General features: G+C 27.0%; 1 protein-coding gene across 1 annotated transcript in view; it reads left to right on the top strand.

Annotated features, from left to right (window-relative positions):
* Positions 1 to 23,233, top strand: part of LOC145830042 (uncharacterized) — a 51,061-nt gene that overhangs the window by 9,338 nt on the left and 18,490 nt on the right. Inside the window, exons 6-26 of the mRNA XM_082937936.1 lie at positions 31 to 183; positions 328 to 429; positions 804 to 940; positions 1,545 to 1,671; positions 1,941 to 2,060; positions 2,465 to 2,602; positions 3,290 to 3,374; positions 4,087 to 4,253; positions 6,852 to 6,962; positions 9,229 to 9,331; positions 10,697 to 10,869; positions 11,201 to 11,336; positions 11,903 to 11,966; positions 13,763 to 13,879; positions 18,434 to 18,509; positions 19,269 to 19,355; positions 19,647 to 19,769; positions 21,239 to 21,382; positions 22,457 to 22,692; positions 22,998 to 23,053; positions 23,120 to 23,230. Of these exons, the coding sequence (XP_082794062.1) occupies positions 31 to 183; positions 328 to 429; positions 804 to 940; positions 1,545 to 1,671; positions 1,941 to 2,060; positions 2,465 to 2,602; positions 3,290 to 3,374; positions 4,087 to 4,253; positions 6,852 to 6,962; positions 9,229 to 9,331; positions 10,697 to 10,869; positions 11,201 to 11,336; positions 11,903 to 11,966; positions 13,763 to 13,879; positions 18,434 to 18,509; positions 19,269 to 19,355; positions 19,647 to 19,769; positions 21,239 to 21,382; positions 22,457 to 22,692; positions 22,998 to 23,053; positions 23,120 to 23,230 (2,566 nt within the window). The remainder of the gene's footprint in view (positions 1 to 30; positions 184 to 327; positions 430 to 803; positions 941 to 1,544; positions 1,672 to 1,940; positions 2,061 to 2,464; positions 2,603 to 3,289; positions 3,375 to 4,086; positions 4,254 to 6,851; positions 6,963 to 9,228; positions 9,332 to 10,696; positions 10,870 to 11,200; positions 11,337 to 11,902; positions 11,967 to 13,762; positions 13,880 to 18,433; positions 18,510 to 19,268; positions 19,356 to 19,646; positions 19,770 to 21,238; positions 21,383 to 22,456; positions 22,693 to 22,997; positions 23,054 to 23,119; positions 23,231 to 23,233) is intronic.

Genomic DNA, 23,233 nt, shown 5'->3' with positions numbered 1-23,233 from the left:
TGAACTAACTTCTAATTATAACTCTATTAGAAAGGGGTATTTTACGTTTCGAACTTAAAAAGTGTTGAAGTTAAAAGTGTAGAAAGTGTAATGCAGCTAGTTGAAGAAGGCTTGAAACACAGAACTACTGCCCAAACAAAAATGAATGAAAGTAGTAGCAGATCTCATGCGGTTTTTCAAGTTGTACGTTATTTAGTTTCTAATTTGTATTGGATATTTCCAACTTTAAAGATCAAAATTAAATATTTTTATACAATAAAATCGAGTAAATTAAGTACTAGTCATAAGTTGTAGAAACTAGTAGTTGAATGTTAAAAATATTTTTAGACTGTAGACAGTCGAGATCTTATGTCCTACACAATTGATGACCCAGAACGAAAGGAAGAAAAAAATCAGTTGGACATAGCAGCTGGTACAATTGCTCAACTGGTTTGTTGGTATATTGTAGTACATTTTACCTAAATACTTATACATAGTATTCAATTATTAAAAATAGATTCAGTTTTTGTAATTTTATGCACTTAACATTTTAAACACATGAAAAGCTTATTATAGTATTATTTATAACTTAAGTAATTTTTTATTTACATAAAACTAAATATATTGTCTAAATGTATTTTAGTTCATGAAGTTTTATTTCAACTTTGTACTTATTTAAAAAAGTTATATACATCATGATGTACAATCAAAAAAAAGTAATAAAAATGTAAGTTAAAAAGATTCAAATTATTTGTGCTTTATGTTACAACGTTGTTTTATTTACTTGAAAAAATTTATAAACATTAGAATCGATTTTAAAACAGAACATGGTAGACCTTGCTGGGTCTGAACGTGCAAGCCAGACAGGTACTGTTGGTAAACAGTTTACTGAAGGTGTTAATATCAATAAGTCACTCACAACATTGACCAGAGTTATTCAACAAATCGTTACTAAACAATCGTATGTTTTACAATTGGTTACATGCTTTCGTTTCTCCGTCATTGTAGAATCTATCAGTTAATCATAATGCAAAGTTTATTACTTTATAACTATAATTTGTATCATTTTTTATTTATATACAGGTATAATATCAATTACTTTTAATAAAGAACAATAAAAACTGTTTTTTGTCCAGAATATGTTAAGCGTTATGGTATAAATCTAATTAATAATTAAAATTAAATCTTGCATGGTTTTTAGAGATATATTCAGGGTTGCCACTTTACCTGGAAACCTGGAATTTTGAACAAAAATCGCTTGAAAAACCTGGAATTTTTAACATGTTAAGTCGTAAAATGTCGATTTGACTCGAAAAATCTATCATATAGGCAAAAAAAATTTGTCATCATCAAAAGTTTTTTTATTTAAAAACACATTTAAAATAGCTTTAGAGTGTCTTTTCAATGATTTTATACTATTTAACACAGTTTCTTACCTTTAACTTAACTTACTAAAAATATACCCAAAAATGTGTACTTTTAAAAACCTGGAAAATTTTTTGTAAAAAAAAAGTGGCAACCCTGTATGTTGTAAAGTAAACTAGTTACAAAATTACGTTAAACAGGCATGCATCATTTCGTGACAGCAAACTCACTCGAATTTTAAAGTCTTCGTTGGGTGGTAACCAACTCACTGCTATTATTTGCAACATTACTCTTGTATCTGAAACTGAGACTTTTAGCACTTTACAAGTTTGTTTAAAGTCAATAATTTTATCTAATTACGTATATTGACACAGCTTACAGTAACTATATAAATTAACTGGAAAATGGTCTGAAAGGCTACTAAAATGTTAAGTTCTATGTAACTAATTTTATAGGACAATGAATTAAAGTTACTAATCAGTCCTTTGAATTTATATATTAGAACACTTTCTTTTTAAATATGTGATAATCTTAAATTGAAAATGAAAAGTATGTGTAAAGTTTAAGCTGTTTTTTTCAAATAAATATATTTCTAGTTTGCAAGAAATGCCCTTCAAATAAAAAACAAGCCAAAGGTTAACAAAGTTCTCACTAAAGATGCAATTATGCAGCAGAACGAAAGAGAAATCAGAGAGCTTAAAAGAACTATTGTTAAAGTTAGAACTTGTTTAGTGTTGTTCTTTATTATATGAAAATTTTTGAAATAGACATATTACTTGGGTATTAAAGATAAATTTTATGATAAGCTGAGTTACATGGAGCATATTCTTCTGTTATCAAATTTTTAATATGCATTTATTAATTTTGTTTTACCATCATATTAGATAAGTTAATATATACAACTTTTTACATGTTTATTGAATATTGATTTAGTATATACAGTAATCTTCCTCTTGAGTACGCATTTTGAGCACATTCCATAAGTGTTTACTCAACCGGAAGATTACTGTGTGTCTTAGTTTGCATCGCTATTTTTGTTAAAGCCAAAAAAGCTTAACTGTTTTATTTATTTATACAAGTAAAAAGTTTTTTGTTTGAAAATCATCTTAATATAAATCAGTTGCAAAAAGAAAAATCAGAAAGAGACAACAATCCAATGCAAGAAAATGAGCTGAAAGACAATCTTCGCAAAAAAATTGATATATACAACAACAATTTGTTACAACAAAGCAGCGTTGATATTAGCAAACTCGAACAAGTAGTTTATTTTTACAGTGTCTTAGAAATTTTGTTTAATTAAAAATGTATAAAAAAATTCAAATTTTGAGGTTTTAAACATCACACTTAAAATAAAGTATATTTAGTAATAGAAGCCTAATTAAGTTGATCTCCAAAAAAAGTAAACAGTTACATGTAAGGTACAACTTAAAAATCTTAGGTTTCCACCCTTTTGAGCTAATTTAAGATTTTTGAAAACTGATGTTTGTTTAAAGTAGTACTCAGAGTAACGTTTTAGAATAGGCCTATTAAAATTCAAGCAATTTTTTTTATTCAGCGACTATAAACTATGTTGTATAAACAGGGTTGCCACTATACCTGGAATTTGACAATTTAGGCAAAAATAAGCTGGAAAAACCTGGAATTTTAACAGTTTTCACATGTTCAGTAGTAAAATTTCGATTTGACTCAAAAAGTCCAACATATAGATAAAGTTTAATTGTCATCATCAAAAAATTTTTATATAGAAAAACATATTTAAAGTAGCTTTACAGTATCTTTTCAATGTTTTTATACTATTTATCATAGTTTCTTACCTTAAACTTAACTTAAAATTTTTTGAAAAAACGAGTGGCAACCCTGTATAAAGTTAAGTTTTGTCCTTAGGATGTTCTGGATAAAATTTGTTAGCTAGGTAAGTTCTACTAAAAAACAAAATTAATTTCAGGACACGCGACGAATGACTTGGGCACCTGGAAATGTGCAATTAAAAAACACGACTCAATTAAGACCTTCTTGTGAAGAAGATTTAGGTAAAATATTTTAAAATGAATTAGAATTAAACTAATCAAATCAGTAGAAAACAGTTTATAAATTTTAAATATAGTTAAAAATTTTTTAGGTAAATAATGAAGTTATGATTGAGGTTTTTATGTATTATAAAATTACTTAAATGTTTTGTAAGTAATTAAATTATCTTCTACTAAACAACATCAAGCTTTGAAAATTTATAGTAGCAGTAGTTGGAATTTACTTTAAACTGTTTTTTTTTGTACATAGCAGGAAGTAACTCTACTCACAGTTATTCAAAAAGATCGATTGATTCAGAGTCAGGCGGTAAGACGTAAACCGTTGCTGCACTTGTAGCATGTTTTTTAAACAGTTGAATAAAAAAATTATTTAACTTAAAGTATAATAGTTATTTCATAAAATATAAAATAAATCTAAATAAAAAAAATAAGTCCAATTTTTTCATACCAAAATCTGTAAATTTCTCTCTGTGAATTTGTTTTCCCTAATTAAAATTTTTAGTATCCTTAACGTTACATTTATTAATAGTTCTTATTCAACTAGATTTTTTGACTGAAACCTAAGTTTTTTTGACAAGTAGTTTCAATAAAGTAAAATGTTTTTTAAGAAGTAAAACTTAATAAAACAACATTTATTTTCTGAAAAAAAAAATTGTTAGTAACTTAGAATAAAAAAATTTAAATAAAAAAAAGAAACTTAAAAACAAAATTGCAGAGAACTTTCAGCCAGGCAAAGAGTTCTTTGAAAGTTTGAATGAAACAATGCCTTCTGCGTCCATTCACCCTCATTCTGATGATGATAGTGCAAGAATTGTCCCAAAGCGAGAAAAAAGAAAAGGAATTTCTATAAATCCTGATTTCAGTGCTAAACGATTAAAATCGGTAGATTATAAATTATTATCTATTTTTTAATTGATGTTGGTTTTGTATAGTGATGTACCGGACCCGAATCAGGACTTTTTTTCAAATTAGAATCCGGCGGACCCGGATCCGGATTTTTTTTTAAATTAAGATCCGGCCGGAACCGGATATTTTTTTCGAATTAAAATCCTGCCGGTTCCGGAACCGAATTCTTAATACTCTAAGTTATTTGTAATGTAAGTAGTATAAAAACTACTATGAACGATAATGCAATTTTATATAACTAACTACTAACTAAGTATAATTGTGCGAAGTTTATCTTTTATGTGTTATATCTAACTATATAATTTTGAATTTTAGAAAAAATTTAGACTAAAAAATATTAATGTGCCGCTAAAATAATTAAATAATAAGAAAGTGTATGATCTGTTATTAAGGTCTAGTTGACGATTAAAAATAGTAGCTGGTATGTTTGCTAATTTTCTGAACAATATTTGCATTTAAATTTTATTAAAATTGAAAGAACAAAATAAAAACTTGAAATTGAAAGAACAGTAAAAAAAAACTTGAAATTGAAAGAACAATAAAAAACACTAAATATCTTTTTTGCTAAACTAATAAACTTTCCATGATTTTTGGCAATCAGAATAGCACCTAATTTTAGCTAATACCAGGGTTGCCACTCTTTGATTCAAAAAAACTAACCTGAATGATTATAAACTTTCCTTGGTCAGAATGAGGTTTCGAAAAACCAAAAAAATAGATACTTTAAGCTAATAATCAGTCGAACGCTAGCCACAAGGTTGAACATTTTAAGTAATGTTTACAATTAAGGCTATAGTGGGGTTAAACATTTTTTTTTCCAAGTTGATCTTATTTAATAGAATACTATCTTAGCTATCAGGTTCTTTTTATAGCTTTACAAAATTCAAAGTAGTTTTTGAGATATAAGCGGTCAAAGCCGGAGAGTTCCATAGGGACCTAGTGGAAGGCGCAAGCTAAAAACACGGAAATATCCATTTAACTTAAAATCTATTTCCTCCTAGGTTTTTTATACTAGGTACCTCCAATTTTTGAAAAAGTATTCCTTACATAGTTTAAAAGCTTTTGAGTGTTGGAATTTCAAATAATTGAAATTTACAAATTTGAGGTCTAAAATTAAAAAAAAAAACCTTTTTTTGAAAAAATATAACTTTTTCTCCAAAGAAAAAAAATTTCCTACACTCAAATGATTTAAAATTTAGTAAAGAGTAAACTGTGAAAATTTAAATAAGATTGCTTTAAAACTGTAGGAGGAGATAGATTTTTGATAAAATGGTTTTTTTTTTTTCGCCTTTTTAGTTTGCACCTTCTATAAGGAAGCTATTGAGCTGGCCGGCTTTGACCCCTTGTATCTCGAAAACTACTTTGAATTTTGTTAAGCTGTAAAAAGTATCTGGTAGCAAGATTAAAATCTATCAAATAAGATCAACTTGTAAAAATCAAGGTGGACCCCCCTGTAGCCTTACCAATCTTAAATCAATTAAAATCAAGTTCTTGAACAAAATTAACTAGAAAATCACTAAATATTGAAAACTGGATCATCTAAAACTCATTCAAAATCTAAAAGAAAACTAGCCTGAGTTTTTTAAAAAATCTTAAAACTAGCCTGAGTTTTTATAAAAAACTAAACTAGCCTGAGGCAATCTTAGACTTTTAAAAATTTTCAAACTAGCAGGGTTGCCACTGTTTAAGTCAAAAAAAAAACTAGCTAGAGTGAGTATAAACTAGCCTGAGTCTAAAATTACTTTAATCTAATAATCAGTAGAACAGCTAGCCATAAGGTTGACAATTTGGTAGTAAAGTTTTTAATTTTACAACATAGGTAAAGAGTTGCATTTCTGAAATGTTTGTATCATAGTTCAAATGTAAACAAATGTAAATTAGTCGTGAACAAAATGAGCCAATTACGGTAGGTGTTTAATTTTTGAACGTATTTTCTGACGAAAATGACTCTTTTTAATTTACACAGGGTTTGTTTTTGAAAAAATACTTTTCTGTATGCTCTTTTTGACTAACTAGATCCGAATCGGCCGGATCTCTGTTAGGATCCGGCCGGGCCCGGACTTTTTTTCAAATTAGGATCCGGCCGGACCCGGATCTGGATTTTTTTTCATATCAAGATCCGGCCGTATCCGGGTATCAGGCAAAAATGGCAATATCCGGCCGGACCCGGATAGTGAGTCCGGTACATCACTAGTTTTCTATTAATTTTAAATTTTCAAGTAAATAAATAAGCAGCAGATAGTTAAGCGCTTGCTAAGAACAACTTCGTATTTAAAAAATTAAAAAAGAAAGTTACGAAAAAATGTATAAATATATTTTTTATTTATTTGACGTATTTGTCAACATACTTTTCTAATCTTTTGTTCACGGAAAACTTATTTATTCAATGATTAACATACTGTTTTAATCGTAGTTCGATAAACAACTATTGTTTGTACACATCTATGTTAGTAACTATTAAAATATATTAAGTATTTGTAATTCCCTTATATATTGTACTTAACAATAAATTTTTTAATATGTAAAATAAACTTTAATACTTTGTAATGTTTAATGAAATAAATAAATAAACAGAGCAATTCTACTAAATCTGCTTATGAAGATCATGTCCTGTTAACAAAGTTTAAAGTTGAAGAAGAAAAAAATGCGAGACTTGAAAATCAAATTAAAATTTATCAAAAAAATGTCAGTTAATTAACAATATTTAAACTCTTGAGTCGTTAAGCTTTCTAGAAATATTTTTTTAGTATTAAATAGTATTTGTATTCAAACTATATAATTACCTATTTAAATCAGTTTAATTTCTGTCATCACAGGGTTGCCACAAAATCAGGGGATTCAGGGTAACTCAGGGAATTTTGATTACTTTTTTAAACTCAGGGCAGTTAAGATTATTTCTTAAATTTAAGGAAGTTTTAATATTAGAAAAAATATCAGGGATTTTCTTCTAGATCTAAAATGAGGTGTAGTTAATCCAGTTTTAATATTTAGTTCAAAAAAATTAGTTATGTTTATTTTTATGTGCTTATTTAGAAATTTTTTAGCCTTGATGTTAGTTCTTCAATATTCTTAAATTAACATTGTAGTTTTTTTTAAGATTTAAATTTATGTTTTTCATGACTAAAGTTAAGTTAAAACAAACAGTTTAGAGGTATAAAAGTTGTGGTTAACTATGCATCGAAAAGTTTTGATAAATTTTTTGTGTTTAATTGCTTATGTAGTTAAATAAAACTCTATTGTACTTAAGTCCTTTTTTTTTCTTAAATAAAGTTATTTGTTTATAACTATTTGTTTTCAGTAAAAGAAATTAATTAATATGCCAAAAAAATTAAACTATTTTCTATTATGTATAAAGTTAACTAACATGTTTACACGAAATACAAATTTTGTTTTTTAATCTCAATTGAAATAACCTTTTAACATTGAATATTTAAAACTGTTTATATTTTTAGTAAGCATCTAACACAGAAGCATAAACATACAACCTTCTTTTTATTATTAAAGAAGGAAAATGAGCATAATGTATTAGTAAATTGCACCAGAAGCAAAAAAAAAGATTAAGGATTTGAAAAAAACTTAGGGAAACTCAGGGAAGATTTTTTGACTCTAACAGTGGCAACCCCGTATTGAAACTGTAATTTTTGTGAAAATAAATAACCTAGAGGTAATATACACATTCTTTTTGCTTGAACCAAATTACAAGTTTGAATGTTTGCTTAAAAAATTAAAGTCGATTATTACATAATTTATAATTAAATTAAACTAAGGCATCAGCATCACCTACTTTTGTAAAACATCGTTTTGCACGAGGAACCCTGGTTTTTAGAGAAGTTTTATTAAATGTCAAAAGTACTGTTTAATCATTAAGATACAGTTTATTACGACATAGCTATGTCATACGTAGTTGTTTAAAGATAAACTGTTAAGGGCATAGCTGGTAAGTTTTTTTTTACAGCTTTGTTTTAATATGCAAAATGTTAACTAAGATTTAAATTGCTTTTTGCAGGTTTTTTATATTCAAATAATTGTTTAAGCTATATATACGATTAAAATCTGAGAGTAATTTAGGTTCCCTAATGGAGTAGAAAACTAAAACGGTGAATAATAAAAAAACACTATGAATTTGTCTCCTCTTACGTTTTTTTTAGATAAATACCTCAACTTTTAAAGAAGTTTTTTTAATAGTATTTAGAGAACTCTCAAGTGACTAATTCAAAAAAAAATTAAAATTAAATGAAAAAAGCAAAAAATTCAGGAAAATTTAAAAAAAGTGATAAAATTTACATAAAATTAAGAAATGCCTTTGTGAAACTTTATTTAAATCGTCTAAAACTCTGCAAAATGTGTTTAAATGATAATTGCCACATGTAAAACAATTTCCAGCTAAAAACTTTAAGGTCGCTTTTTGGATCCCCATACAGCTCTATAAGGTTGTTTTCCGAAAATTAAAGTTTGATAGCATAAAAATTTCTTCAAATCATCTAAGTTTTGCACAGAGTGTTCTTGTGATAATTGTCAGATATAAAAAAAATTAAGCTGAAAACTCAAAAGGCATCTTTTTAATTAGCACCCTAATGCACATTGCACAGCTGATTTTCAGATTCATTGGACTAGAATACAAATTCCCTTGTTTAAAATTTTTCTAATTGATTTTGTTGTTAATAAAATGCAATATGCTATGTATTTCTTAATATAAGAATTTTAAACTCTGTACTTTGTAACTCAATTAGTTGAAGTAGATTACTGGTGTGTTACAATATTTAAATGAAAGTAGATTAACAGGCAGTTTTATCTCAGTTTAAGTTAAGTTTTAGTAGAACTTATTCCATGAAAAAGCTGTTTACTTTTCTTTAAGATAATTAAAACTACTGGAGCTTTTGTAATATCAAAAAAAATTGATAAAATTTTAATTATTTGTTAATATTAGTTTTAAAATTTCAATTATTTGTAGGTAAGTGACATGACAAAAGAAATGAATGAAATAAACCAAAAAAATGATAAATTAAAAGAAACGATAAACCAAATGACAAAGCAAGAAAATCCTGACATAGCAGGTTTGTTATAAAATCCTTTAAAATCATTGTATCTTACTATAAGCAAAATTACTGAAAAATAAAATATTCTTTAACAGTAAAATTTTTTAGATACCATTTTATCAATTCTTTTTATTTGTTTACTAAGCTCTAAAGCAAGTGAAACCTTTTTGAATATTTTGGTATATCAGGAGACAATAACTAGTAATTTTGAAAATTTAGGGAGTAATGGGAGCGATAATTAATAAGGCAACAACAACTAATTAAGCTCGAGTTGCCACAAAACCTGGAATTTGAGAAATTTGAAAAAAAAATCTTAAAGAACCTGGAATTGTGAATAAAAGTCATTAAAAAACATGGAATTTTAAACAATTTTTACATGTTAAGTAGTAAAATTTTGATTTGACATAAAAAATCTGATATAGATAATATAGATAAAAAAGTTTGTCATCATCAAAATCCCTTTTAAGTAAAAACACATTTAAAGTAGCTTAACAGTATCTTTTCATTGTTATTATACTATTTAACACAGTTTTTTACTTAAACTTAACTTTCAATTAAACATAGACCCAAAAACGTGTACTTTCAAAAACCTGGAAGAAAATCTCAAAAACCAATGGCAACCCTGTAAACTAGATATTTTAGGGTTTGTAATGAAGAGTAAAACATATGTGAGGTATAATTACAGGATAACTTTTTGTAAAAAAAAACGTAAGTGATAACAAGTAAGGCAACAAAAACTAACCAGGGTTGCTAAAAAACGTAGAATCCTGGGAAAATCTGGATTTTGAATAGAAATAACTATACCCCTGGAATTTTAAACAATTTTTACATGAAAAGTAATGAAATTTCGATTTGACACCAAAATTTATTTGTATTCTATTTTATAGACTTATTTGTTATCTTTAAAATTTTTTATTAAAAGCACATTTAAAGTAGCTTTACTGTATCTTTTCAAAGCTGTTAAGATAGTTTTTTTACCTTTAACTTAATTTTAAACTAAAATTAGACCCAAAAACTTGTACTTCTTAAAACCTGGAAGGAATTTCTCGAAAACATTTGACAACCCCTGACTAACATACACTAAGTATTCTAGGGTTTGTAATGAGGAGTAAAAAAAAGTAATAGGAGATTTGAAACTTACACTAAATATAATGAAAAGAGGCGACTATTTTTTAGTTTTTGAAAAAAAAAAGCTATAAAACCATCTAGTTTTTGTCTCAATTCAATATCAATAAATTAAAACCACAAAAGACTAAAAAATAAGCTATAATTTCTATCATTAGTTTTGTTTTTACTTATAAGGCTCACTAAATATAATAACCAAATGCTTAAATCTACCAAAAAATTTTGTTTCTTACTATATAACTAATTAAACTTTAACAGCGATTAAGCAAGCATACAACAGCAATTTAGTCCAGTTGCAAGATGCCATGACTAACAATAGAAAAACACAGCAACAATGTGATGAGTTGAGAAAGAAAAATTCAATTCTCAAGTCAGAAGTCAGTGGGCTTACTCTTGAGATGAGTCAGATAAAAGCTGAAAATGACAACAAAGTAATTTGTTTTTATTGTTTTTGCGGAAGTATTTGAAATATTTTTATACTCAAGAATCAATTAATAAGTTTTGATTTTAATACGTAAAGGAAACATGCTTGCGTTAGAAAGAATAAGACATACTGCAGCCTTGGATGTTTTGTCAATTAAGTTTATAATTGGACACATTCGTTTAAATATTATTTATTTAGTCTTACAACCATTATTATTAATTATTTCTTCGACTACTTTTTATTTGAAAATATTTTCCACTAAATAACTTCATAAAGAAGTTTCAAATCGTTCAACCGACGAAAAAGTTTTAATAAAACAGTTAAGTTTTCTTTTACAGACATTGACAAAAACAGTGATAGTTTACGAAGAAGAAATATCAAAATTGAAAATTGAACTTGCAGACAACAAAGAACAGTTCAACGAGATTAAAGAACGGCTTGGTATAGCTAGTGAGGGAAAATCTAAGATTAATGGTTAGAAAGAGTTCAGTTTTATGTCAATATCTTTTATTACCACGAACAATAAATACCAAGAACAAAAAGTAAGATCAAAAATAAAGTTAATTATTATCAAAGTTTTCAATTTTCTTAAGATCCTTATAACATACACTTGGGATGAAAAAACTATTATTATCTAAATACGTCAATTAGTTGGCTTTATAGCTAACATAGTTATTTTAGATGGATTAACCAACTACTAAATATATATTGTTAAACTATTAATGATACACTGTTTTAAATTTATTCATGTTAAAATTGTGAAATTTATGTAAAAACTTAAAACTAAGATAATTACATATTCAAATTTACTTAAGATACAATTTTATTGATATGTTTACTAAAAGTTGTTGAAACAGTTTGTTATACCGTAGTGTAAACCCTTATGTATTTTAAAACTATTAATGACTATTTACTTAGTTAAATACAATCAAATTACCATTTATATAAAAAAAAATTATCAAACTACTTTAACTAAAAGTGGTATAACAATTTAAAGTAATCAAAAGTGTATAAAGTATAATAATATATGATCGTTTCAGGCAGTGGTTCGTTTTTCGGTGGAATTCATGATGTTTCGACCCTTAAAGAACCTTTCTTTAACACGTCAGTTTTAATAAATTTAAATTCTAGGCCAAAAATACACAATTCAGTACTTTATGCTTAAAATATAAAATTTTAGTTTTACGTTTAGTTTTAGTATAAATAACTAAATTAAAACTAAGTAAGTAAAATACATTATTTTTAACATGAAACTGTCGAACTATTTTTAGTTTTTTGCTTATTCAGGGTTGCCACGGGTCAGCCTAAGTCATTTTTTTTGGAAAAGTCTAAGCTAATTCGGATTTATTAAGTCCAAATAGCCAAAAGTCAGTTTTTTGGGTCAAAATGTCATATTTTTTCAGTTCGAATTTACAAAATTCCTTAATTTCCAAAGCCTTCACCTGGTAAAAAATAAATAAAAAATCTTTAAAAGCCAGACTAAAATAGAATTTTCTACAAATTTACAAAATTCATTAATTTCAAAAGCCTTTAAATAGTAAAAATTGAAAAAAAAATTTTATAAAGTTCGGACTAAAAATTCAAATTTTTCCGAGAATCATTTACACTCTAAACCAGGGTTTTCCAAAAGGCCCCCTTTAAAGAAATCTAAAAGCTATGGCCCCCTTCTACAATATTTCTCAAAACTACCATCATTAAAACCGCGTGAGCCTTTTTTTGCTCTTCATAATTATGGCTTTGTGGCTCCCTCTTTTACGGCTTGTTGCCGCTAAAATTCCTAATTTTTTTTTCATAATATCTAATATAAGTTTCAAAACTACCATTTGAAAATGCCTTTTTTTTGCTCTTCATCATTATAAGAATATAAAACTCAAGAATATCTAGTTTAAGTTTCAAATTATGACCTCATGGCCCCAGTTTAGGAAACCCTGCTCTAAACTGTTTCTTAGTAAGAGTTGTATTATTTATACATCATGATTTCATACTAGTACATAAGTTTATAGTTTATATATTTTTTAAAGTTTTTAAAGAGAGCCTCTTGTTTACAATTATAGTTACGGTTTCATTCCATGTAATTTCGTATACTTTTGTAAGGTTTTTTTTTATATTTTAAGTAAGATTATGGATATTTATTTTTTAGTATACTTCATGATATACATTAAAAAAAAATTTAATTAACATTTTTTGTTTTGCAAAGTTGATTATGATTTAGTTAAAATATTTTAATAACAATTTCCTTGCCAGTAATTAACTTCACATTTGTGACACTTAGAGATTATTTGCATAGAGGTAAGTATATCTAGCAATGAGAAAAAAGTATTCATAGTTTAGTGCAAAAAAAATATATTTAATTTTATATTATTTATTTTTATTTTCCAATAAGTACTTATTTCAGTTCTCTTCCGCTGAAGTACACATTTTGAACTTAGCAGCTACTCAATAGAAAGTTTGTAGCTAAGAATTACTAGTCTAAATAAAAAAGAAATCCAACAGCAAGTTTTTATTTCGCTTCAAAAATTACTACGAAACAAGAAGTTCGTACTAAAATACGTACTTAATAAAATAATGTAATATAAATGCGTACTTGTCAAAATATGCGTTTTTAAATGAGTATTAAACTATAAGTGTGTACTCAAATTGCGTACCTAAAAGGAAGGTAAAGGTTCGGCTGTAGGTCAAAATCTTGAAAAGTCCGGCTGTAGGTCAAAATCTTGAAAAGTCCGGCTAAATTTACCAAATTTTATGTGGCAACTCCTGTTACTATGTATTTAAATATATTAAACTTTTCTATGTAAAACCTTATTAGGCAGGTATTTAGAAATAGACACCGTTATTAACAAATATAAGAGCTAGATATACAATTTTTAACTTAAATATTTTAAATCTGCAAATTTTAACAGTCCTGTAACAAAGTTGAACTCTCCAGCTAAGCAGCAGATTGAATCACCCGCTATCAGATTGAAGAGCATTATTAATGAAACTATTTGGAATGATAAAGATCTCGAAATAAAAAATCTGTATGTCATTAGCTTTTACAAAATACTTACTTTAAAATTATACATTTTAACTATTAAATACCGACGAACTATATTACCTGCCTTTCATTGAGTTTAAAGCTTGACTAGTTTTTTAAAGTTATCAAAAAAAAACATATGCTTATGAATATATAGTTATAATAAACGTTAAATAATAATATATTAATCTAAAAGTAGTGCATTATAAATACATTATTTTATTTATTTAAACTACTTAAGGGTATAGGTGTGTCCACCTTGTTTTTTACAAGTTGATGTTATAAAACAATCTTTAAAATTTAAAAAAATCTCACATTGATTTTTTTATACGGCTTCTGTGCTGCACTAGTGCACACTTTAAGAAATACTGTACAGGATTCGTACGTGTCAGACTAAATCAGTCTATTTGAAAATATAAGAAAAATGTCAGAAATTCTCAATAAAATACTTGAAATTTTCTGAATTTTAAAAGATAATTGAAAATTGGTAATTTTTTTTTTACATAACCATTTAGTTTGAGAGCCTAAATTTTAATGAGATAAAAACATACAATAAAACCATTGCTTTATTATTCAATCTGTTTGTGTAACATCATAAATAAGGTAGCTACTTTATTTTTATTATTTTAATTTAGAAAACTTGGTTCAGTAAAGCAAAGGTTAAGGCATAAGTAATTAAGCTCTATTTATTTACATGTTGATTTTATTTTAAAATTAGCCTATAGTTGCTTTTTACCGTTTAGTAAAATTAAAGTTAGTTTTTGAGATATGAGGGTACAAAGTCAGAGATCCTAATAGCTTCCTTATGGAGATAAAAAAAGACAAAAAAACTATTTCATTAAAAATATATCTTCTCTTACAGTTGTTAGCAATCTTTCTGAAACTTTTTCAGTTTAGTCTTAACTAATTAATAAACACTTCTTCTATTGTAAGATTTTTTTTTGATTTAAAATATTTTTTGTTATTTTTATTTTTTTGATTGTAAAATTCTTATATTTATTTTGATTTTAAATGCTACAATAAGAATTTTTTTATTAAGCAAGGAAGATTTCCTGAAAACTTGTTGTTAATTGATCTAAAAATGAAGGAGAAGATAGATTTTTAGTGAATTTTTCCCTAGTCAAAAATTCCCAGAAAACAGGCAAATATTTTTTTCCTCCATACGTTTGTATCAGAAACTTTTTACACAATTGACGATGTCTTAAAAATCTATTAATATTTTTTATTAGGTAAAAAGTATATAATAGTATATAGTTATAGCTTTCATATAATATATAATGTTAATTTTTGTAAAAAAAGTGTTGACCCCTTTCCTATGGCCTTAATTACTTATCAATTCAAAGTCAGTATTTCAAGAAGCCATATCTAAAAAATGATTGGGAATGAAAATGTCAGAACAGGGCATGTTTTAGGGGTAGGGAGTACTTGGGTGATGTTTGCTAGATACATGAGGAGTCTTGATTTGGATGTGTTTTGGTCTAATTAACAAGAATTAAAAAAAAAATTTAAAAAATTCCTAAAAAAAAAACTGCACCCCAAAAAACTGATCTGGACCCCAAAAATCACATAATTTTTGATTTTTCGACTTAAATAGTAATAAAGTCATTCATACATGTCCTAGACTTATATATTATATCTTAAATGAAAGCTAATAATTATAGGCATACCTTTAATGACATATCAACTGCTTTTGATATATTATGACGTCATAATTACACAAAATATGCAAATTTTGTCTGGTTTAACTGTTTCTTCCCAAGAATCAGTTAAACCTGTTCAGCTTCGGCAAAATACAACTTCGATCATGACAGATTCTGTTAGCAAAAACTTAACCATTGGGGAGGAAGTGTCTAAAAATTTTAAATCAACTGTTCCACCACTAACTCATTTGTTGTGCAAATCCCATCCAGTGGAGGCCTTTGATCGTTCTAACTTGACAGTATTGGCTGAAATAGAATCAAAGTTAGATTTTCGAAAAAAGCTTCAAGCTTTAAATCCATCGGTTAAACCATTTTTGCGAGGAAAAAAAAAGTATAACTGAGTGTGCAATTTCATCAATATTAAGTTTGGTCAGTCATGAAAAGTCAGCGCACAGTACAAATCAAGCAGATCTCTTTGACTACATTTTAAACAGAGAAAACCAAGTTAATCGCCTTGCAATCTATCACGAACGCAGGTTTACCAAACTTGGGTATTCTGCTTCATCTATTTTGCAAAGCCTTCCGTTTATTCGCATGCTTATAAATGAAACGCACCTAAGCAACCAGCATGTGGAAGTTGTCAAACTACTGCTTGACTCTGAATTTCTAATGACTGAACTTGAGGCACTTTTTTACTTTACTCACAAGGTAACACTACCATTTTTACACTTTGTTGAGGTTAGCTCTTAACAAGACCTTCTCAAAGTATTTCCTAAACTATACGAAGATCTCAGCAATGGAATAATGAATACTTTGGATGCCTATGTTGTACATTATCCACATATTAAAGTGTTAAACCCAACTTCTGAGATATGTTGTAAAATTCTTAAGAAGATGTGTCTCCATGCCGCTCAAGTTTTTGATCGCCAAACAGGTAGAGAATATGGTTTTGGAAAGTTTTGTTTGTCAAATCCACCACGTGCTACTGAGCTCAACCTATTAAGTAATGAAGAACTGGTTGGACTCCCAACAAAAAACTTGGAATCTGAAAGACACCTTGCTGGTTTTGGAAGGCGAGCAGCAGTGGCAAAGTTTAGAAACCAACGATTCACAGCAAAAGGGATAAGAAATGACTGTACATTACTTATATCTGATTCTTTTCAAACTAAAAATGAAAAAAAAAATAATAAAGTCGTTCAATTTCTGAATGAGATGGAACAAAGGTGGGTAGCAGATCAAAAAAATTTAAAGCTCAAACAGATAAATGAAAAAATTGAAAAAGGGAAAAAAAGGGATCAATATGTGCAGAAACGTCTCAAACTGTGTAAAAGTTGGGGTGGGCCTGTAGTGAGCGTGGAAGAGCTGCGTTCTATTTTAAAATCTCATCCTGATCGAAATGAAGTTATTGTTCGTGATGAGTTAATTTACTTTAGAGAGTCTCACAAATCTGAAGTGTTATACAATCCAGAACTTTTTAAAGTTTATGGTAATACTCACGAAGAAAGACTTCTAAACTTACGTGCTCTTGTTGCAGAAGATGATGAGTGCTCTCTATGTTCTTTACCAACAAACACTGATGCATTATTAATTGTAGGGGGTTCTTCCCCCAATATACAGAAAGAAAAAAATGAAGATATTATGGAAGGGAATTTTTATGTCACATTAATTAGTGAAGGGTTATCAGACACATGGTATATTGCTATGTGTGAAGGTAAAAATGATGATGGGACTTATAAGATGGACCACCTCATGAGAGTTCAAGACAGAAGAAATTCGAAGTGGAAACACCCACCTAAACGTGATTTGCTAAACTTGCATTTAGATTTTATTCTTGATTGTAAAGTTGATGGGGAATGGGATGTTTCTAATGAAAGATCTATTACTTTTTCACTGAGAAACCATGTCCAAATAGATTTAATAGTAGAACAGATGTCTTTTACATAAAGTTAAAAAGTAGTTTTTATGTATTTTTATGAGTATTATGTACATATAGTCAGTAAGATTTTTATCAATCATTTAACATTTATTTTATACTAGTATTTTTAAAAGTATCAGTCATTTTGCAGTAATCTTAAGTGTAAATACTAAATGATACAGTGCAATGTTCGTTTTATTATGCAATGTTCTTTATTTCTTTATTATACTAGTCTCTATTTATTTTGCAATCATTAACTTAATGTTTAATGCCATACAACATTATGTTGCCTATAATAAATTATAACTTTTTTGTAATTCGTTATGTTTTTGTAATGCAAATTGAATAACATTCTTAGGTTATTTTTAAATACTTATAGCTAAATGAATTATGACATCAAATATCCCATTAATATACATACAACATCACCTAAATTTTAAAGGTAAGTAAGTATATCTACAAAGTTTTATTTTAGAATATTTTGTTTTAATTAAATTAGACAACCAGCTATGCTTCTTAATTTTTCAAAACGCACCATTTTACAGATAAAATTTACATATTTTGTGTGATTATGACGTCAAAATATTCCAAAAGCAGTTGAAATGTCATTAAGTGTATGCCTATAATTATTAGCTTTAATTTAAGATATAAAATATAAGTCTAGGACGTGTATGAGTGACTTTATTACTATTTAAGTCAAAAAATCAAAAATTATGTGATTTTTGGGGTCCAGATCAGTTTTTTGGGGTGCAGTTTTTTTTTAGGGATTTTTTAAATTTTTTTTGAAATTCTTCTTAATGATACCAAAACACATCCAAATCAAGACTCCTCATATGAATTTTACAACATAACCAAAAAAATGTGCTGTACTCCCTACCCCTACATGTTTGGCTAAATGTGCAAATTTATATACGAACCCTGACTGTAACGCAATCAAAAGTTTTTTTTATAAAGTTAAATTAAAAGAACCACGTCAAAATATTAATAAAGCTATTATAAACAGTAAAAATGAGTTGCAATCTGTGATGGAAACTTTGGAATTTCACGAAATGGAAAAAGTTGCAATTATGGAAGAACAAGTAAGTTTATAGTTACTAAAATATTTACTTTTTTACGTTTAAATAAAATTGTTAAAGCCATAGAGGGCAGTCCAACATTTTTAAGCAAAAATTATCACTGACTTTATTTGAAAGGAAGCTTAAATTATTTAACATCAAAACTTTTTTTTATGAAAAAAAGAAGATATTTAATTTTGTAGATTCAGTCCCAAGTATCAGATATAAACTTTTAGATAAATGTTTTTATTGCTAACTTCTCGAGACTAAAATATGCTTAAAACTATCTTCTACTTCATTTTTTAAGCAATTGACCTCAAATTTTAGGAAATTTTCCATGCTTTTAAAATGTGAAATCGTATTCTAACTATTAAAATAAAGTATATTACGAGTTAAGTAAAGAAATAATTGTTTCATTTTTTTAGATAAAAAACAAACTCAAATTTTTTACAACACAAATCTTTTAAAATTTTATAAAGATTAGACTGGGAAAGTTAAAGAATAAGTGCTTCAGATTTGTAACAGAAGTTAGATTTTTAATGAAATAGTCTTTTCCCCTTTTTAAATATAGTCTTTCCATAAGGAATCTTATGAACTTGATACCCTTATATTAGCAATTTATAATTTAAAAAAAGTGGTAAGAAGCAACTACTAGCATAGTTTAATATTAATTTATGCAGTTAGCTTGTTTCACCTTATTTTATATTTAAGTTTTGTAGTTAAAAATTTTAAAAGTTGATAAGTTGTTAAGTACTTTTTTAAGTAATAACTTTATTATTTTAGAAAACATCTAGGGCAACTATTGAAGAGCAAAAAGTGATACTTGCTAATCTTAACCAACAAATTGAAGAAAAGCAGATATCATCTAATGTAAAGTTTTTTTATATATAGTAGTTAATAAGTAAAAAAATAGTTATAAAAGTAACATTGCAGTATTTATACTTAGTGTTCTTTAAAACACTAAATCAATTAAAAATATAATTCTGAAAGAATTTTTTTTCTAAAATATTGTTAATAACACTAACATAATTTTTTGCATACGGTTCTTAATGGATGTTTTCCAATTATTTAATAGTTGGGTTTTAAATTTAAAAGTTCGGTTGATCATTAAAATTACAACTAATGTTGTCAAAAATTAAAAAGAAATACTCTTTATTACAGTTGGAATCTAAAGTAAAATCATGTGAGCAAATTGAACTGTTGGAATCTACAATAAGAACTCTAAAAAACCAAATAAAAGAGCAAAAGTTGAATTTTGCAGAAAATTTCGGGCCAACGAACGAGGTTACAGTTTTACTAGAACTATTATATTTCTTTTAGTAATTTTAGTTGTGTATATGTTAAGTTAGTCAATACACATCAGTCTCCTTGCAATTAATGCGACCTTTGAGTTTTCAGCTAAAAATGGTTTTACATTTGGAAATTATCACCAAAACAACTTGTGCAAAATTTTAGCTGATGAAACGTAGATCAAGGCAAAATCAATTTTTTATGTAAACAACCCCAATGTAAACTGTGATTTACTTAGAAAGTTTGTCTTAAACTTTTTAGCTAGAAATTTTTCTACATGTACCAATTATCACAAAAACACGTTCTGCGGAATTTAAGATATTTTAAAGAAAGTTTCACGTAGGTTTTTTTTTTGTTTTTTAGTTTTATCATTTTAAGTTTTTTTTTCTTATCAAGAAGCGCATCCATAAAACTTTCTTCAAATCGTCTTAAATTCTGCAGCACGTGCTTAAGTGATAATTGCTACATGAAGAAAAAATTCCAGCAAAAAACTAAGATTAAATTTTTTTGGTAAATTAAGTTTTACATTAGGGTTGTTTTCAAAAAAGTTGATTTCGCCTAGATATATGAGGCTTCAATTTAGCTAGAATTTTGCACAAGGTGTTCCTGTGAAAATTTCGAAACGGAAAACAATTTCCAGCTGAAAGTTTAAAGACTGCTTTTTTTATAAACACCCTAATGCACATTTAGTTATACTTAAGATTGGTAGCTGTCAAATTTTTACTAGCGTACAAAATTGCACGAGGGGACAAAATTGCACAAATACATTTTTGCACGGGTTGAATTTTTTTTTACTATCACTGTAACCTAATCCTTACCCTCGGTCGATAGCTTATTTTTTAATTTTTTTTTTAATGAAATTTAGTAATTTGTTTTCTTTTTTTTTTTTTTTTTTATTAATTTGTCTTTTTTTACTTATTTTAATTTTATTCTGTTTTTTACTCTCGTCCAAAAATGTAAATCGTGCAAAAATGTTAAAACTGACCCTTGGTGCAAAATTGTCTTCGTTCAATTTAGACCCGTTCCCACTTTAGATACCAATATTGTTAACACGTTTGAATTTTAGTATGCACGTTTATTTTATAATTTATTTTATTATCACATATAAAGTATAAAATCTAATATTAATAATAATACCAAACAAGTTTAAATAGTAGAACTTAATTTTTAAATAATCTTATATAATTTTACTTTTATTTATTTATAAATTTTTGTCTGTTTTTATTTTTAATGTTATTGTATATTACTGAAACAAAATCGAACACAAAAATTGTATACTATACATATCAAACCTTATCAACTAATAAACATTTTTTGATTATCTTTTTCTACCAAGACCATTAAGTTTAAAGCAAAAACTTGTTACTTAATTATTAACATAACATTACAAGTAGGTACTTATAATTTAGTCGTGGGTGTATATTTATCGTCTTCGAGTTTAATTAGTAAATACTCAAATACAGACAGAAAAAAAGCAGATAAGCGAGTTGTTGGAAGTAGTTAAAAGATCAGAAAAAAATGCTCTTGATGCTCAATCTATGTTTTCTGACACAAACCGCAAGTTGAGCGAAATGAAAACCAAAAAAGAAGATCTTGAACTTGAATTGGTTTGTTTTGTTGTTTACTTAGTAGCTGCTAGGTATATTGTATAATATTTATTGTTGACTAACCTCATTTAGAAAATATATCTGGAAGTTTATTAAACTTATAATTTAAAATTACTTGTGTAGTAATTTTATGTCGTAAGATTAGTGGTAGGCAGGGTTGCCACTTACCTGGAAACCTGGAATTTGAGAAAATTTGAAAAAAACTAGAATTATTAATAATTTTAACATTTTCAGTAGTAAAATTTCGATTTGACACAAAAAATTCTGTCATATAAATAAGACTTTTTTGTCATCATCAAAAAATTTTTTTATCAAAAAACGCATTTAAAGTAACTTTCCAGTATCTTTTCAATGTTTTTATACTGTTTAACACAGTTTCTTATATCGAAATTATTTTAAAACTAAAAATAGACCCAAAAATGTGTGCTTTTAAAAACCTGGAAAAAATTTGGACAAACGAGTGGCAACCGTGGGTAGGCAACTTATCTAGTGCGGTAGTCCAGATGTGGCAGCCATTATACATAACGAGCCGGACCTACTAAAATAACTTTATATGGAACGTTATAATTTGGTAAACTAGTTAAGAGTTTTTATATGTTCAACCACAAGATTATATCAATATAATCATTAAACTTAAACCATAGTTTACTCATTAGAAAATTTATACAATATCGTACATGTAAATTACTTATAAATTTATTTAACTCAAAATCAGTTACGGGCCGTAAGTTGCCAACCATAGAACACATAGCTCCTACAGAATTTGCAAACTTAGTTATATTTTTCACTAGTTTTAATTATTATCTTAATATCTTAGTCAACCTTATTGTGTAGAATTGACGTTAAGTTTTCTGCTTGTTTTTAACTATTAGAGTTCAGTTGATAACTAATTTTTCAGCTTTACCTAGAAACTAATGTTGACTTGGTAACTTCAAAGAATTATATCGTAGTTTTTTTTCTGTTACCATATTTGACTAATACAATGCCCAATTTAAAAATTTCTAGATAACTACATCATATGGTTATTTATTGTTTGATAAATACAACTTTTGATTAACTATTGAGTGTTTTTAGAGAGAACAAACGGAAAAACTAAAGTTACTTGAAAAGGATCTTGACAGCTACAAAGCAATGTGCGATTTCTCTTCAGGTATGTCATCTTCGCGACCTCCAAAAATGCGTAGGTCTGTTACGACTTCTTCCATTGAAAGTGAGATGAAAGAAGCTGATGCTGAAGTCATCGAAAATCTGCACCAGCAAGTGAATGATCTTAAAGCACAAATTAAAGATCAAAATGAAGAAAAATTAAAGTCAGTTTCCGCCTAGCAATTGTTTGATACCTTTTAGTGTAATAATTTTTGTAAACAATTTTTAATTATGTTATATATAAAATTTACCATGCTTTATAAACAGTTTATATATTAGATGTTTGTATAAAACCAAAACTGATCTCAGATTACTTTTTGTCAATTTACTATTTTTTCAAGAATAGCTCGTTGAAAAAGCAACATTATTCATGAGATTTATTATTTTTAAGCTTTAATTTATAAGCTTAAAGTGAATTGGAAAGTTCTTGTGAACATGATTAAACTTGATAAAAAAATATTTACAACAGGAAAGCAGTTAAAAATACGCAGACTTGTATTACCAATACTGATCAAAAAGTATCAGGTAAGCAACTAGATCATTTTCTAATGTTTACATCGTACTTTCAATTTAATTTTTGTTTCTTTATAGTTGAGCAACACGAAAAATTGCAGTCTGAATTGCTTAATATGAAAGAAAAACAAGAGAAGGAAATACAACCACTGGTGGAAGCTATGAAAGAAAAAATAAAACATTTACAAGGTT

This window comes from Thalia democratica, chromosome 2 (assembly GCF_965202585.1).
Source record: "Thalia democratica chromosome 2, ktThaDemo2.hap1.1, whole genome shotgun sequence".
In the NCBI taxonomy this organism is placed as follows: domain Eukaryota; kingdom Metazoa; phylum Chordata; class Thaliacea; order Salpida; family Salpidae; genus Thalia; species Thalia democratica.
The sequence above is the reverse complement of the archived record's forward strand: the minus strand, read 5'-3'. Positions and strand labels throughout refer to the sequence as shown.